At 40.6% G+C, this 16,994-nt stretch overlaps 1 protein-coding gene and 1 pseudogene across 3 annotated transcripts in view; both read left to right on the top strand.

Moving 5' to 3' along the window:
- Window positions 1-569: 569 nt before the first annotated feature.
- On the top strand, window positions 570-12,616 carry borcs6 (BLOC-1 related complex subunit 6). 2 transcript variants are annotated; one of them, XM_078414469.1, is made up of 4 exons: window positions 570-1,383; window positions 5,983-6,137; window positions 8,335-8,418; window positions 10,045-12,615. In XM_078414469.1, the coding sequence occupies exons 1-4, from the start codon at window positions 951-953 to the stop codon at window positions 10,168-10,170; spliced, it is 798 nt and encodes a 265-aa protein (XP_078270595.1). In that variant the 5' UTR covers window positions 570-950; the 3' UTR covers window positions 10,171-12,615. The 2 variants fall into 2 exon arrangements, with proteins under 2 accessions (XP_078270595.1, XP_078270596.1); XM_078414470.1 differs by lacking the exon at window positions 8,335-8,418 and having other exon boundaries at window positions 10,045-12,616.
- Window positions 1,395-16,994, top strand: part of LOC144601912 (dual specificity tyrosine-phosphorylation-regulated kinase 2 pseudogene) — a 125,943-nt pseudogene continuing 110,343 nt past the window's right edge. Inside the window, exon 1 of the transcript XR_013548391.1 lies at window positions 1,395-1,571. The product of XR_013548391.1 is annotated as a dual specificity tyrosine-phosphorylation-regulated kinase 2 pseudogene, transcript variant X6 (transcript). The remainder of the gene's footprint in view (window positions 1,572-16,994) is intronic.

The following is a 16,994-nucleotide window of genomic DNA, read 5'->3' on the forward strand; positions in this document are numbered from 1 at the left end:
TACCACGTAGATTGAAGGGCCTAAATAAAAGATACAGTGAAATTACAAATGGCCAATCATGAACTACAAAGGGTTGCACGGTGGGGCAGGGCAGGGGTAGAGTTTCTGGCTGCTGGTGCTGGCTGTACGGAGTTTGTACGTTCTCCCTGTGACCGCGTGGGTTTTCTCCGGGTCCTGTGGTTTCCTCCCACATCCCAAAAAATACAGGTGTTGTAGTTAATTGGTTTGATAAAATTATAATGTGTGGTAATTGCAGAATTGTAAATGGTAAATTGTTCCTCGTGTGTGGAGGGTGGGCCGAAGGACTTGTTTCCGCGCTGCATCTCTAAACTAAACTAAATTATGATCAATTCTGAACATCATTCAGGAGGGAGGGAGGGGAAAGTGGTGAAAATACACAGCAGGTCTGGCGTACGTTTCGACTCTGGGTGGAACAACCCCCAGCTCCTCCCTCCCGTCCCGCCCTGTGGAGGAAGGAACTCGTGTGAGGCCGGTGGTTTGATTCGCTGGCCAGGCGTTCGTGCTCGGCTTGTGTTCCTGATGGCAAACGGTAGGTAGGTAGGTAGGGCCAGCTCGGTCTCCTCACGGCCAGCCTTCCTCCACTGGCGGGCATCACTCTCCGCCCCCTCCGTTGCGGCTTATTTCCCCCAACCTCTCTCCGGCGTCGCAAGCAATCGACCGAAGTTTTACTTTCCTTTCACTTCCCTTTCTCGACAAAGAAAGGAGAGGAACGTTTGTTAGAGATTAAAATTAGCCCGGCTCTTTTTTTGTTCGTCTCTTTCTCGGCCCTTAAACAAAATGGCGCCTGCGGCTTCAGGCCCGGGTCACGTGGGCGGCTCGGCGGGGCGCTGAGTGCGCGTGCGCGTGCTGGCTCGGCTCGGCTCTGCAGGTGAGGCCGGCTCAGGCCAGGCCCCTGCCCCGAACCGATCGCATCCCGACAACGAACGGCGATGGCAGAGACCGAGGTGGAAGCCACGGTGTTCAGTCCGCCCTCCGATACCTCGGAGAGCTGCGAGGAAGAGTCTTGGGAGAGCGGCGGCGAATCGTCGGAATGCGCCGAGGGAGTATTAGTCGTAACAGCAGCAGCAGCAGCAGCTGGGCTGCCCCCGTCAGTGGGCCAGAGTAAGCCGGTCTCAGTGAACCCGGCCACCCGGGACTGGGTGTGCGGCCGCCTGCAGGACAGCAAGAGCCTTGACGGCATCAGCCAGGTGTTAGGCGGTCTCCGAGGCCGAGACAGCAAGGTGGAAGGGCGGAGGGCGACCATTTCGAGCGCGCTGGAGCTGGAGGGCACGGTCAGCCACGACGGCGACCTCACACACTATGTGGCCAACAACCTGCAGCACAAGATCAAGATGAGTTCGCGGCAGAACTTGGACCTGGAGAGTGAGTAACCCGGCGGCTTCCTCAAACGCACACCACTTTTGCATCCGACCCGCCCAAAGCTCGCAGCCGTGCATGGCTCCAGATTTGTTTTGTTTTGATTTGTGTTTGCACGCCCGACACTTGCAGGAGAGAGCTGCAATGTGCAACAAGTTAACCCGCTCACCTGTCAGCCAGCTCCCGTGGCAATTGTAAGTAATCTCTGAGGACGGGCCAAGCCGAAGGGGTATTGTATTTCAGACGTATCGTCTCTCGGATGAAGTGTTATATATCTGGCATCTATTTCCAAGAAGATTTATCGAAAGTCCGCACGTATTTTCCCTTCAAGATAACTACAATAAATTACCTGGGGTCACAAGGAACTACAGATGCTGATTCTTAAGCAAAACACAAAGTGCTGGAGTAACTCGCTGGGTCTGACAACATCTGTGGAGGGCATAGATGACGGTTCGCGTCGGGACCCTTTTCAGTCTGAAGAAGGGTCTCGACAAGAAACGTCGCCTATCCATGCCGACCATAAAGCACTCAACACTAATTCATTTTTATCCCTTCGTCAATTTCACCCTTCCTTGCCCCTCAGGCTCTCCTGCTACTTGCCCAAACTAGGGGCAATTTGTACTCGGAACTGTAAAATAGCATGTAATTGGATTATGGGAGAAAATCCACACGGTAACCAAGAGGACTTGCACACTCCAAACTCCTCACTGACAACACCCAATGTCAGAATGGAAGTTTGGTTTTTGAGGTAACAATGTTAAACCAATAACGCATCACTTTTTAGAGGCTTAACGAGCATGGTGCAGTAATGTTTATGCCCTGCGAGTTGCAGTTCTTGGGGCCAGAAAATAATCTTTGTAACTGAATAATGTGCTCTACTATTCATTTTTGGTATGCGTAATGTTGTAGTCAGTAATCTAGCATAAAATTAATGTCTCTGCTGTTGTGGTCTTCTCTGGCACACAACAATTAAGACTGCTTGATTTGAATTTAGCTTTATGAACTTGTTCCTCTGTTAAGTAACTTGGATCTCAAATTCCTAATATTTACTGAGTTCTTCAGGGTGTACCATTTAGTAAATAAAGCAATCTACCTCTGAGAAACTAATGAATTTTAATTTCCTTCTATGAAATTTTCAAACCATAAAGGACATCAATGTATTTTATACTAATATTTATTAGTGATATTTCATTTTCTGCTTCAATCAAATGTGTATTTGCCAATTGCTGTTTTAAATGTTAATTGAAAAATACTGTCCTGATCAAAATTTATAAGAATCTTTTAATGGCTGGGCAGTTTGATGCATCAATTTCATCTACAGTTTGCAAATGGTCACCACCAAACATGAGATTTTTTAATAGCTTTGTACATTGCTTCACTGCCGACTGTAAATTTTGAGCTGTTACTTCCCAAAAATACCTCCTTTAGATTTAAAGTATTTTGAACCATCTGGTTAATGTGATCCCTTTTTGCTTTTTTAGTATTGGGTACTCTGGGATTTACTGTTTGTGTTTGTCGTGCTGTTTTGTCTCTTGGTGTCTGACATTTGGAATTGGAATTCCCTGAAAAAGCAATGGATGTAGGTCATATTCCTTCAAGCCTGCTCTGCCATTTCTTGAAACTAGGACAAACCTACCCAAGACCATTTTCTTGCATAATCCCCATATTGTTTGATGCCGAAATTTATTGATTTCTCTGCATTTTCCTGGTAGTTTGTGCAAAAGACCTTTTTTGGCTGAAAGGGACACTTTTTCTAGTGACAGATATGATAAAAGCTTGCATCATCAATGAGCCAAAAGAACACTTTTGATACTAAGTGACCTTGGAAAACAACTAGCACCATGAATTGCACTTCTGTAGTAAGTGACCAAGCGTGTTTTATTTTTGTACATTGAGTTGTTAGTACATTATTCACTCACTTGGCATTCAAACAATGACAACAAGGTTGCTGTGAGGTTAACTGAGGCATACCAGTAAATTTGGATGGTACAGTGGCATAGCTGGCAGCAGACAAGCTGGGCAGGTTTATCGGTCACTGTATGGAGGTGAGAAGAGGCATGCCTCTTCTCATTTCTGCTGCTCAGACAAGAGGTCAACAAGTCTGAAGCCTGACACCACCAGGCTCAGGAAAAGTTACAAGCACTCCCCTATATCTCCCATCACTCACCAGGCTTTGTTTCACCACTGCCTCTTTTTCACCTTTCTCTCTCGTATCAGTCTGAAGAAGGGTCCCGACCAAAAACATCACTTATCCAGTAATTCTCCAGATGCTGCCTGACCAGCTGAGTTCCTCCAGCACTTTGTGTTTTGCTCTAGATTTAACATCTACAGTTTTATTTAGGAATACATACTTTCCTACAATCAGAATCTTGAAAAACCCCACAACCTAATCCTACCTCAACAATGGAACACTTCAGATCAGTTCTCACTACCATGGACTTATTTATTTTTCTAATTGTGTTTTGCATCAATTTTTTGGTGTTGCAGTCTTTTAGAAATGTTAAGTGTAATTTATGCACAAATCATTTTTTATGTGTTTGTTTAAGTGTTTCTGCCTGTGGTGCTACTGCAAGCAAGATTTTCATTGTACGTATCTTTCCGTACTTGTTCATGGGACAAAAACCTAATTTATGAGTCTACAGAGGATGAAAGCTTGGGTAGAATAAAATGGGAGAGTAAATTTGTGCTTTGTAATAGATATGGATTCAGTGGACTAGGGTCCTGTTTCCCTGCTGTGACATGCAAATTTGGTATCTCAAAAGGAAAGAATAACTTTCTTCGGAAAGTTAATGATTAGTGAACTCGCTCATTTGGGGATGAGTATCAAAGATATCAAGATTGCTAACTAAACAAAGCAGAAAGATATCGAAATGTGGCATGGCATATTAGTGTGAAGCACATGCTTTTCCTTGTCAGAATGAATGTCCGACGATATTGTGTGCTTGGGAACTGTGAGCACTTGATAAGTTGCTGTGGGAAATCTTATGGAATGATAATAAAATTGATAGAGAAGTAAATGGTTGATGTGAAATGCCAGGTATGCTGTAGGACATACTGTGAATTATATTTGAAGAGTTAAGAAGTGCCTACAAGGTAGATGATGGATTTGAGTGCAAGAGTAAAAATACTTTTATATAGTAAAAATACTCTATTGAGGCCACACCAAGAGGGTGTGCAGCAAAGGCTCACCAGTTTAAATAAATGAGTTGTTTTCAATAGAAACATTTAAATTCTTAAAGAATCCTATGGGGTGCATGAAGAGATGATGTTGCCCCTAGCATGGTGCGCGTAGAACTATGCGACACAGTCCCAAAATAACGTGTCAGTTATTCAGGACAATGCAAAGAAACTTGTTTGACCTGGACTCTTGATTCTTTGGAGTCTTTATACAAGAAATGAAATGGTGGCACAGTCAGTAAGTATATACTGAGTGAATATGGTCATAAACCAGCAATGATCCTGTTGAATAACGGAAGTTTTTTTGGTTGGGGGGGGGGGTTGAATTACCTTAATTTAGACGTACATTTTTACTTTTTAAAAGTGTGTGTAATACTTTCTAAATAAATGCCACTCTTACCGGAGACACTTGCAGCTGTTCCTATTTCTTTAACTAATAAGAAAGCACCTTTGAATGTGGCACATAACTTGCTGTTGAGTATGCAACAACTTTGGAGAACTTTACTCAGTCTTACCCCTAACTGGTCTTCTGCAGACTTGTATATTCACGTAGACGCACCGCCCGGTGGTGGCGCCAGCAATGTCTGCCTCGCCAACAGTCTGTCTGTCCCTTCCTTTTGTTGTTTGTGTTAAATGTATGTTTTTGCTGTTCTTTAGCTTGTTTTATGTTGGGAGTTGGGGGAACATTTTCTAATCCCTTACCTCGACGGAGGTGCGTTTTTTCCCCGTATTGTATCTCTTGTCTGCACTGCTTCCTAACATCGAGGAGTTGGTGGCCTTTGCCGGAGACCGATTTCGAGAGCTCCACCATGGGTGCCTACGGAACTTTAACATCATGGAACTCGTGGTCCCTTTACCAGGGATCGACCTCTGAGCTTTACCGCGGGAGTCTGCTGGAATTTAACATCACGGAGCTGGTCAGACACCGACTTCGGGAACTCCCAAGTACAGGAGCTATGATTGCCCCGACGTGGGGGCTTCGATCGCCGAATGCGGGAGTTTTGATCGCCCCAACTGCGGATGGTTCGACTGCCCCGACCGCGGGAGAATAAAAGAGGAAGAAGTTTTGGACTTTATTGCCTTCCATCAGTGAGGATGTAGGGAATCCGTTGTGGTGGATGTTTGTTAACTTTTATGTAGTTGTGTGTCTTGTTGCTTTTTTTGTATGTATGGTAATTCAAATTTCACTGTACCTTGATTGACCTTGAAACCCTGAATATGTTAGTTTTGTAGGTTTTGAAACTATTTTATGTGTGGTTGTGAATGGCAAGATATTGGTATCTACCTAGGCATCTTTTGGAGCAATTGTATACAGTCCGCGTGCAAAACTTGGATGTGCATACTTTTAATTTTGATTCGTGTTTTAAGCTCTATTTAAATGTATAAATGCAGAAGAGAGGATTTAACGCTTTCTTTTGTCTTTACCAGCTGGAAGCAGTGTGAAAATCAAAAGTATGCAGAGGTTGAAATCAGACATTCCTCCAATAGACCCTGGGGTACTACAAGATTTGGAGCGAGATGCAAAAGAGGTGGCACAAAAAGTTGATCAAATGATGAGAAGCTTAAATGCCACTATCCAGAATGTAGGTATACATTGATACTTGGGATTGTATTCTAACTAATTAAAAAAAATTCTGATTTGTGAAGACACATGCTGGAATCGTCAATCGGATGCTTACAATTTTCAGCAGTGAAAGAAATATCGAGCACGGTAATCTGGCCAGCTCTCAAATGCATTGCGTCTTTGAGAATTTTACCAAGGTCCTTTCCCTAGATCTATACACCTTCTGTTTTAACACATCACTTCGCCTCCAAAAATAGAAATATATTCATCTTGTATCGGATCACTGATTTTGTACTTTGTTTCTAATTAGTTGCTTTTTTGAAAGTCTGGAATTAGTGTAAATAATTTATTGTAACGTGCAAGTAGTTCTGCTATAACACAAGTAATTTTTTTGAGAAATCTGTTATAAAAACAATTGTGTCAATGTGGAAAAGGAGGTTTAGGATCTGGTGCCAAAGAACAGTTATTTTTTCCCCAGAGGATTTGTAATAGCTGCAAGTTTATGTCTGTTACTGCAAGCTAAAAATACCAACGGCTGAGGGTTACATTGTCTAATAGAGTGTCAAACAAAAACACATGTCAGTAGTAGGAACTAGGAAATGCACATACTCCTTTGCAGAAGAAGATGCTATTATGGGTGGCCACTGAAATTGACAATCCATTCTATTGATTTTTGTGAAGACAGAATGCTAGAGTAGCTCAGCGGGTTAGACAGCATTCCAGGAGAACATAGAAAAGTAACGTTACAATCAGTACTTTTTGTGCAGTAGCATCCTGACCCGAAACATTGCCTTTCCATATTCCCCTACGCTGCCTGACCTGCTAATTTACTCCATTATTCTGTGTCTTCACAAATGCAAATAAAAAGGATTGCTTGTCAATTTCTATGACCGCCCATAAAACCAGCAGCCTCGGTTCTTAAGAGACAAAGGTATCTGATTACTGTGGAAAGGTTACATGCACACAGTACTTTTTCACCTAATCTATTTTTTTTTACTGGGATAGCATTTTCTTTGCATGTTAATTTCCAAATTAAGTGTTCCTATTTTTGTTATTCATGGATGGTACCTCAGTTGCTGGCTTTTTCCAATTTTCCTATTTCAGTATTGTGTATCTCCAATGCCTAGCATTGATTTATTTCCCCTCTTCAACTCCTCATTCACCTGCTCTTCACAATTCCACCAGATCAGCCATTAATATGCTTTCACTACCTTTCTCCCAAATTGCACCGTTCACTTGTGTCATTCAGTCTCTGCCCTTTCACAGATACTTACTTTCCTCTCTGTGCTCTCCACCCATCACATTCTCTGCAAATACAAATATTTAAATTCAAACTTTTCTTGATGCAATGTCACCAGTATGATAACTGTTTCCCTCCATAGCTGTTGTCCAACCAGCTGAGTGCTACCAGCTTTTACTTTATTCTTTTGTAGATGATAGATCTCTGTAATCCGTGACCAATGTTGATCAATGGAAATAGATTTCCATCACAAAAAATAATTTTGGAGACAAAAGCTGGAGTAACTCAACAGGTCAGGCAGCATCTCTGGAGAGAAGGAATAGGTGACGTTTTGGGTCGAAATCCTTTTTCAGACTGAAAGTTGGGGCTGAGGTTAGCTCCTGATTCTCATTGAAGAGTTCCCTGGTTTCTTTTTTAATATAATTAAAGCATCCCTATCCTTGGAAACATTTTTTTTAACCATGATAGTTAAAAGCAAAGTGCTCAAAGCTTTGTACTCTAACCAGATATGATTCCAATGTACCATCTGCATTTGGTCTGTCCCATCTTCAGTTTGAATGTTAGTAATTTAAAAAAAAAGTAGTGGAGGGATGGTGTGGAAATTTTATTTATTGTGAAATTTGACTCTTACATTTTGAGAAATCTAGATTGTGCAAGACTTTTGAAATTATTCTTGTGTTTTATTTGTTCCTTTGTTTTTAAATACATTTATTTAAAGGTTGCCTAATCAAGACCAGAGTTCATATCGCCCGATGTTCATGTTCACACATTGAATTATTTATTGGTTGTTATGTGACCTATTAAATAAAAGGCCTTGGTGCACATGAAATTAGATCGCACTCTATAGTAATGATCTTATTCTTTCATTTGCCATTTGGAACCTTTCTGTATCAGCTTAATTGTACAATTTATAATTTATTTGAAGATACAAAAAACTATTTTCCATACTGACTTACGATTTGTTTTGAAAATCCAGATGACGGCACTAAGTGTGGGCTACATTCAGACTTATCGGGATTCAGTTGACAGTCTTGGAGAGTCAGTAGATATGAGTATAAAGGTGAGGGCGAGGAGCCAAAATAAACTATCTGTTTAGATACATGCTCATTTTTCTAATCCACTTTCAATTTCTAAGTAAACACCAGAAATACTTATTGTTTAACTAGTTATATAGTGTATATTTTTAATGTTGAATTTCGTTTCATCTTTCATTGAATTATGTTAAATTATTTACTCATTAACTTTTGTCTGATTTTTGGCAAAATAACTTAACATGAGGTTCCCGGTCTGAAATGGGGAAGGAAACCTTGCTCCTAACAACACGACACTTTAAACATTTAACAGCTACCTACTCATTCAGTCCATGATTATGTTTATATCCAGCTTGTCCTTTTACAAGGAGAACATTGTGAAGTTAAGGAACAAAAATACAACATGGTGTGATCATCATTTTTAAATATATTATCATTTAAAATCATAATTATTGCCTCGGTTAGAACATGGAATAGCCCAGCACAGAATCAGACCCTTTACCCACAGTGTCTGTGCTGAATATGATGCCAATTTAACGTAATCTCTTTTGCCTGTACATGATGCATATCCCTCTGTTCCATGCATATCCATGTGCCTATCTAAAAGCCCCTTAAACCCCACTATCGCATCAGCTTCCACCACCACCCCAGGCAGTACGTTTTGGGCACCCACCGCTGTCTGTGTTGAAAAAAAAACTGGCCCGTACATCTACTTTTAATCTTACCCCTCTGGCATTAATGCTGTGCCCTCTAGGGCTTCAAACCAGTATTTAAAACCAGAACTGAAGGGGCACTAATGATATCTGAGGAGTGAAGATGAGAGATTGGGAGGAATGAATCTAGTGAGAACTGATTGAGAATTTCAACAAGTTGATTTTGCATCTATTAATTTGAAACTGAGGGTAGAGATTAGTGGTGCAACTGTGGAAGTAAACAGCATTTGTGGTGGTGAGGATGTGTGCTCTGACCCTCAATCAGATAAAAGTCATCATTAAATCCCAAGAACAAATAAGTATAGAAGTAATTGTAGCTTGCATCTCGCCACCAAATTGTTCAATTTTTTTACCAAGATAATTGTGACCTCCAAGTGAAAGTATTTTGCTTTTTTTACTTTAACATCCTTTTTATCTATCAATGTTATTAAAAAGAGATGGAGTTGTTTATTTTTTCTATGCCTGGGAATTATTAAGGGTTTTATGCAGCACTGATTTCTGGATACAATTATTAAAGAATCCACAGAATTAGATCAATTAAGCCAATGAGCAAACACCAACTGCTGCTGGCATTGCATTATAGAGCAAATGTAATCCAGCTAAATATTTTAAGTCCTGTTGATGGGTTTTTTCTACACCAATAAAAAGAATGTTCTTGTCCAATGAATCTCTTAGTATGCACATCACCTATCTGTATTAATAGGTGGGACTGAGTTATTTGCTGATGGAATGATAAATTGGAAAATAATGTGACGGATTTCCACTCCAATTGATTCCATCTAAAAAGACACATTCATTTCTCCAATATCCTTGTTTAACAATTGTAGCTCTTAGAGTAAAAAGATCCTTTTATAATCCTTTTAGTGGCAGTCCATTTTGTTGAAGGCTATGGTGCCTTATTTCACCACCTTTAGATTAATGCTGATGTGATTGTGTTTGCAGGGCATGTATACACTAATGGCCCGCTGTGAAGAGCTGGACAGATCAATGCAGCCCATTCTTGTGCTATCTAAACAGATTCGTGATGTCAAAAGAACTCTGGAAATGTTTGAAACGCTCTGCAAGTAAAGATATTTGCTAATATAGTTTAATAGTTGAACTTCCTAAAATACTTAAGCTGGTTTGGACAATGTCATGAACTGCCGCACCAGCAGAACAATCCAGTGTCGAAAGTAAGAAGACAGAAACTGCTTTGAAGAGTGTGGCATTTGAAATCCCACAAAGAGGCTCTGGTAATGTCTAAATATCCTTCAAAGACAGATTATCAAGCTGCTAAACAAAACCATGCATTTAGCTTAAAAAGATTGTTCGCGAGTCCTTGAGGAGATTTGCATGTAGGCAGTAATTCAGTACCTCTCATTCAATCTTCAAATTGAAGACCTTTATGGACAAATATGGATTGGCCTAATCACGTTTTTAGATGGGGAGAGCATGTTTTAGAGAACAGCCCTTAATTAACTGCAAATGTTTAGCATTGTAAATTTGCCTGTCTACTGAATGAGAAGCACAATTTTTGGTGGAGAAATTGGGATATTTATCATAAAATGCACTTGCAACAAATTTGTAGGGAAAGCGACAGGAGTATGTAATAACTGAGAACTATTGACAAGGACGTACTTGTATGAAACTATTTCAGCTTTGCCATATTACTGCCTTGAAATAGTCTGCATTACTGAAGTTACAGTAACATTTCCAAAAGCCATTTGAATATGTTAATCAGTGCACAACTATGATAAATCATGTTTGATTTAACTTGACATGATTCATATTTGTTTTGTAACTGCCTTTATAAGTAACTGAAATAAGGCAGTAACTCCATCTTGGATTTGTTTGTAAAACCTTGATACCTTATTTGTCAAACGAGTTTGGGTACATATGGGGTTCTAGTAACCTTGTAGCTTTTTTGTATCTGATAATTAATTTAGCTACTGTTAAATTCATTGCTAATCACAAAATCTGTGAAAAGGTCTCAAGTGTAAAATAAGGATGGTGCTATACATCATAAAAATGTCGTCATAGTTCAGTGATAGCATGTTTCCTGAGTCATAAGATAGTACATTCAAACCCTGCCTCAAACTAACAGCATGTACTTTAGTGTAAGAAAATAACTGCAGATGCTAGTACAAATCAAAGGTATTTATTTCACAAAATGCTGGAGTAACTCAGCAGGTCAGGCAGCATCTCAGGAGAGAAGGAATTGGTGACGTTTCGGGTCGAGGCCCTTTTCAGACTGATGTCGGGGGCGGGACAAAGGAAGGATATAGGTGGAGACAGGAAGATAGAGGGAGAACTGGGAAGGGGGAGGGGAAGAGAGGAACTATCTAAAGTTGGAGAAGTTAATGTACTAAAGCATGTACTTTAGAATGACTTCAGTGCCAAACTGAGGACATATTGCAAAGACAGAAATGCAACCCTTTAGTGAGATGGCAAACTCAGACATTACTTCCCTAGGGTGGGTAAAAGATGAAGTGACACTTCAAAGAGGAACTGAGTCTTTTCCTTCAATCACAACCAGATCATTTACCGAATTTGCAACTGCATTAGGCCCAGATAAAAATTATTTGCTTTAAATCATCTTTGGGATATTTCCAGGGGTGCTCGGGTTTCCTTCCTCATCCGAAAGATGTGCTGGTTGATAGATTAATTACCCGCTGGAAAACACCCAGACACAGGCATATGGTAGAAGAATCAGAGGGGTGAGAGCTGTTAGACAGGTTGAAGACAGTGCAGGGAAAAAAAGTGAGGGAATGGAGAGACACAAGATTACAGATGCTGGAATTTTGAGCAAAAAAATGAAGTGTTGGAGAAACTTTGTGGGTCAGGCAGCATCTGTGGAGGGAAATGCACAGACAATGTTTTGAGGTCAGGACCCTTCAGACAGAATTACTCTAAATATAAAAGATGGAAAGTGGATCATGCCAATATAATCTGTAGTTGGAACCTGGAGCTGTTTAATCATCTGAAGGGAAGGAAAACAGGAAGGCAATCATGCCTGGAACTGCTTGTGTTATTAACACTGCATTGGCTGCACACATCTGTTGGGAGTTTTTATGTAGGATCTTGTGTTAATTTTCTTTTGGACACGGGCTGATGTTGTCAGTCAAGTGGATTTGCCTGGAATGGATGCACAATCCTGTGACGGTCTGTATTTGCTCTGCATTCAGGTGAAGCAAAACCAATTTTAGAGTTTTATCGAACATTTATAAATTTGCTTCTTTTAAGATGGTTCCAGAAAACAATCAGTGAAAGATAATTTTTGCCGAAACACAATCTTCAAAGATGAAGATTATGATTTGAATAAAATTAACCAAAACATGTCATTGGTGTTCTGCTATTTTGTCCTGTACTGTGTACTGACTTTAAACCAGGCATCCTTCACCTGGTGTGTAAACAAATGTATGTTAGCTTTTTAATATGCTTTTTGTTTAAGATTGCCACAGAATTTTTCACGTGAAACTCCTACAACACACTCTGATTGGAAAGGGGTTCTTTGTATTAAAAGTGCCAAAAAGAAAACTCTTGGAGGAACTCTGGTCAGGCAGCTTTGGTGGAGGGAAATGTACAAATCGACGTTTCAGTTCAAGACCATCTGGACAGCACATTCGACCTGACCCACAGAGTACCTCCAGTATCTCTTACTATATGTAGTTTTTTGCTTTGAGACAAATTAATGGAGAAAACCCCATACTAGATCACCCAGCATATTTAAGTGAGCTTGGTTATGAGCCTTTACAGACACTAGACTGCAGAGGAAGGAACTTAGGCGAGGAACTCGGTGAATCAGGCAGCATCTGTGGAGAGAACAGACAGACAATGTTCTGGGGAGGCCCTTTGCGCTGATTGGCGTAGAGGAGTGAATGTTGGAAAAGAGAGATGAGATTGGGACAGTGATTGATGAAAATAGATGAGGGGTGATTGGCAGTTGGGGAGTAAGTGACAAGGCTGGACGTGAAAAGGGAGGGGAAAAAAGATTTCCGCTGAGAAAAGAGGGTTATGAGAAGAATGTAAATCGAAGCAGAGAGATGTGTGGAAGAGGATGGGGAGGAGAAATAGAGATGATAAAAAGGAAATGTGGAACAGGATGCGTGCATGGGGAGGGGAAAGGTGCAGGGTCAAAGGAGTTAGTGGGGGGGAAATGTGTGTGTGAGGGGAGGAGTACTACTTGAAATTGGAAAATATTCACACTGTTGGGTTGTAAGCTACCCTAGCAAAATATGAGGTGCTCTTTTGGTTTGCATGTGGCCTCACTCTGGCAATGGAGGAGGTCAAGGGCAGTAAGGTCGGTAGGGGAAGGAGAGTTAAAATGGTTAACAACAAGAACAAGGAGCTCCAGCAGACCTTGGCAGACAGCACCAGTGTTTCGGTTGCTTTGTCAAGGAAGTCTTTCCCTTGGGAATAAAGTTAATTAGTATCTCAAATTTGAATCCAAACCATAGCGAAACAGAACATTCACTGCATTTTAATCAGCTGGCATTCTTACCGTAGATCAAATTAATTTAAATAAATTGAAAATTATTTAGTATGAGCAGTCTTGTATCCCAAACCAACCTAGCATCCAGAATAATAACTATGTATTTTAAAGATTTATTTGGTTAACCTTTTCATAATGGAAATCATGCCAGCTGGTTTTTATCTTTGATGCAGAATTGTTTCTTTTTACCTTATACTTTTCTCACTCCATCTGTTTTGATGGTCTGTAAAGTATTTAAATGTATTTTACTTTGGGCTAATCATCGATTTCCAAACCATAGGAGCATGCCCTTCAGTCACCACATCTGTGCCCACCATCACATGTATCTATGCTAATCACACTTGCTTGCATTCATTCTCCATCTTGCTATGCCTTGCTCATTCAACTTCCCTGTCAAGATGCCTCGTTAAATGTTACTGTTCCCTCCTCCACCACCTCTGGCAGCTGATTCCAGATACAAACTGTCTGTGACAATGTTGACCTTCAGATTTCTTTAACACCTCCTCCAAATCATCTTAAACCTTTGCCTTGTACTGTTATCTCTCTCCCCCGCCCCCCCCCCCCCCAAATCAAGGAAAACAGGCACTGGCTATCTATGCCTCATAATTAAATCATGTCACCACTTGGTCCCCTTTGCTTCAGGGAAAATAGATCCAAGCTACCCAATCTCTCCTGATGACTCAAGGCATTTTAATCCAGGTGCTATTCTTGTTAATCTTTTCTACACCCTTTTTAACTTAACCATCTAGTGTGGTGCCCAGAACTGCACACACAGTGCATTCGAAGCAATATTTTATATAACTAACAATATCCTAACTCTAAGTCAATGCCTTAATCGATGAAGGTAAGTGTGTCATAATACTCACTTAATGCCTGGTCTATCTGCCTTACCCTTTTCAGGATCTATATATCTGCACCACAAGGTCTGTTCAGTAACTATGCCATTCAGTATGCATGCCCTGCCCTGGTTTAACTTCTCGATGCTTGTAATCATTTTTATGAACCATTTTAATTTACATCCATTTTTGTTTTTGTCTGAGTGTTGCATTAAAATCTGCATGCATTTAAACCCTATTAGCACCATAGATTGGGACTAAAGGTGATTTCAACTTCCCTCGCATTGACTTGGACATATTGTAAAGGACCTGGAGGGGGTGGAATTTATTAAATGTTTCTGGGAAAGCTCTTACAGTCAGCCTTAGAGAGAGGCAAATGCTCAACCTCCTTTTGGGAGGCTGGCAGGTGTCAGTTGAGAAACACTTTGGGACCAGTGACCATAATTCTATTAATTTTTAAATAGTTACAGAAAAAGATATGACTGCTCAGGCCGTTGTCAGGTGGAGGAGCGTCTGCCATGTCAGCGACTCGTACAAGTGAGATTTCAGGGATAGCATGTTTTCATTAGAGTGAGTAGCAATATTAGGAAATCCTGCTAGTCGAGGGATATTGGGGCACTGTTCAGGAAAAAGGAGACGCATGTCAGGTACAGGCAGTTGGGATCACCCTTTTATATGAGAGATGTAAGAGGACACTTGTGAGGAAAAGGAGGACGTGTGATCTCTGGCAGATAAGGTAACAGAGAATCCTACACAAATCTGATATTTTTAAAGGGTTTTATAATATAATAATGATAAAAATTACTTTCTTTATGACCACCCATGCATTTAAGTTTGTGTACGAACAAACATACTGATTTGGAGCAGATATGGCTACTTGGCCCCTCAAAGCTGGCGCATCATTCAATAAATCCAAGGCGTATCTAATTTTAGCCATAATGCTGCATCCCTGCCTTTCCCCTGTTAACCTGTGGCCCACCTATTGAGAATCTAGCTACCAATTCATTAAGAACATTAACACACTCTTCCCTTCCCTGCCCCCCACTCTTTGAGGGAGAAACTTCTAAATGTTTTCACTAAAGAAAATAAAATCGGTATTTTGTTTTTTAAAAAATTATAACTCATTGTAGGTTAGTGAAATAAATCTAAGTTAATGCATGGGAGCAATGATGCCAAGAACTCTTGGTCTGGTTTAGAGATGCTAGCAGTATAGTATTTGTCCCATATGCTGCAGAAAAAAAAACTTTTCATGGCCATTGATGTTTAGAGATACAGCATGGAAACGCCCTTTGACCAGAGTCCGCGCTGACCATCGATCACCCATTCATGCTAGTTCTGTTATCCCACTTTTTCATCCATCCCTTTACACAATTGGGGCACCCAGCGGAAACACGCATGGTTACGGAGAATGCAAACTCCACACTGGCAGTGTCCGACCAAGGTCGGTATCAAACCTCGCTGCTGTGAGACAGCAGCTGTGTCAAAGTTATGCCGTAAAAACTAATTGTACAGAAAATGCAATGATAAGGGTAGAAGATGGAGCATCAGCATCAAACAATCGATCTCATTCTTTACTAGGAATTAATGGATTTAACCTGTAATGTTTAATGTAAATGAAAGCGCTAGTGGAAATGGATGAGCAAGAAACTGGGTGCTGTCAAATCTGAAATTAAAATAGAAAAAGAAAGATAATCAATAGATCAAGCAGCTTCAGATTTCTGAGGTAATCAACCTGAAATGTTAATTCTATTTATCTCGGCACAGAGGTTGCTTGACTTGCTGAGTACCTCTATTTTCAGTTACCATTTAGTTGAAATAGATGTTCTGGGTTCCCTGGAGCCTTGGACTTCTAGTCTTTTGGATATTTGACCTTGAATATTTGACTAGTTTTCAAATACATAGATACCTCGGTACATGTGAAACTAACTAAACTAAACTAAAATAGAGTCTGCACCATAATGTAACAGCTAACGAAGTGGTGCATCAATTGCTTCAAAAGAATAAACCACCCAATATGGTACAAAAGCAAATTGCAATGACCAGCACAAAAATATAATGGTTTAAAAATATCAAACACATGAAAATGGGTCATTTTTGAGCTCGCCAGACATCTATACTAAATAAAGACTGGACCAACAGTGGCACAGCGGTAGAGTTGCTGCCTTACAGTGCCAGAGACCTGCGTTCGATCCAGAGTTTGTACATTTGTACAGCGGCTCTTATAGAAACATAAAATTATGGAGATCTTATAGAAACATATAAAACTATAAGAGGACTGGACAAGCTAGATGCAGGAAAAATGTTCCCAACATTGGGCGAGTCCAGAACCAGGGGCCACAGTCTTAGAATAAATGGGAGGCCATTTAAAACTGAGGTGAGAAAAAAAAAATCACCCAGAGAGTTGTAAATTTGTGGAATTCTCTGCCACAGAGGGCAGTGAAGCCAAATCACTGGATGGATTTAAGAGAGCGTTAGATAGAGCTCTAGGGGCTAGTGGAATCAAGGGATATGGGGAGAAGGCAGGCACGGGTTATTGATTGGGGACAATCATCCATGATCACAATGAATGGCGGTGCTGACTCGAA

Source organism: Rhinoraja longicauda, chromosome 17, assembly GCF_053455715.1.
Source record: "Rhinoraja longicauda isolate Sanriku21f chromosome 17, sRhiLon1.1, whole genome shotgun sequence".
Lineage (NCBI taxonomy): Eukaryota > Metazoa > Chordata > Chondrichthyes > Rajiformes > Arhynchobatidae > Rhinoraja > Rhinoraja longicauda.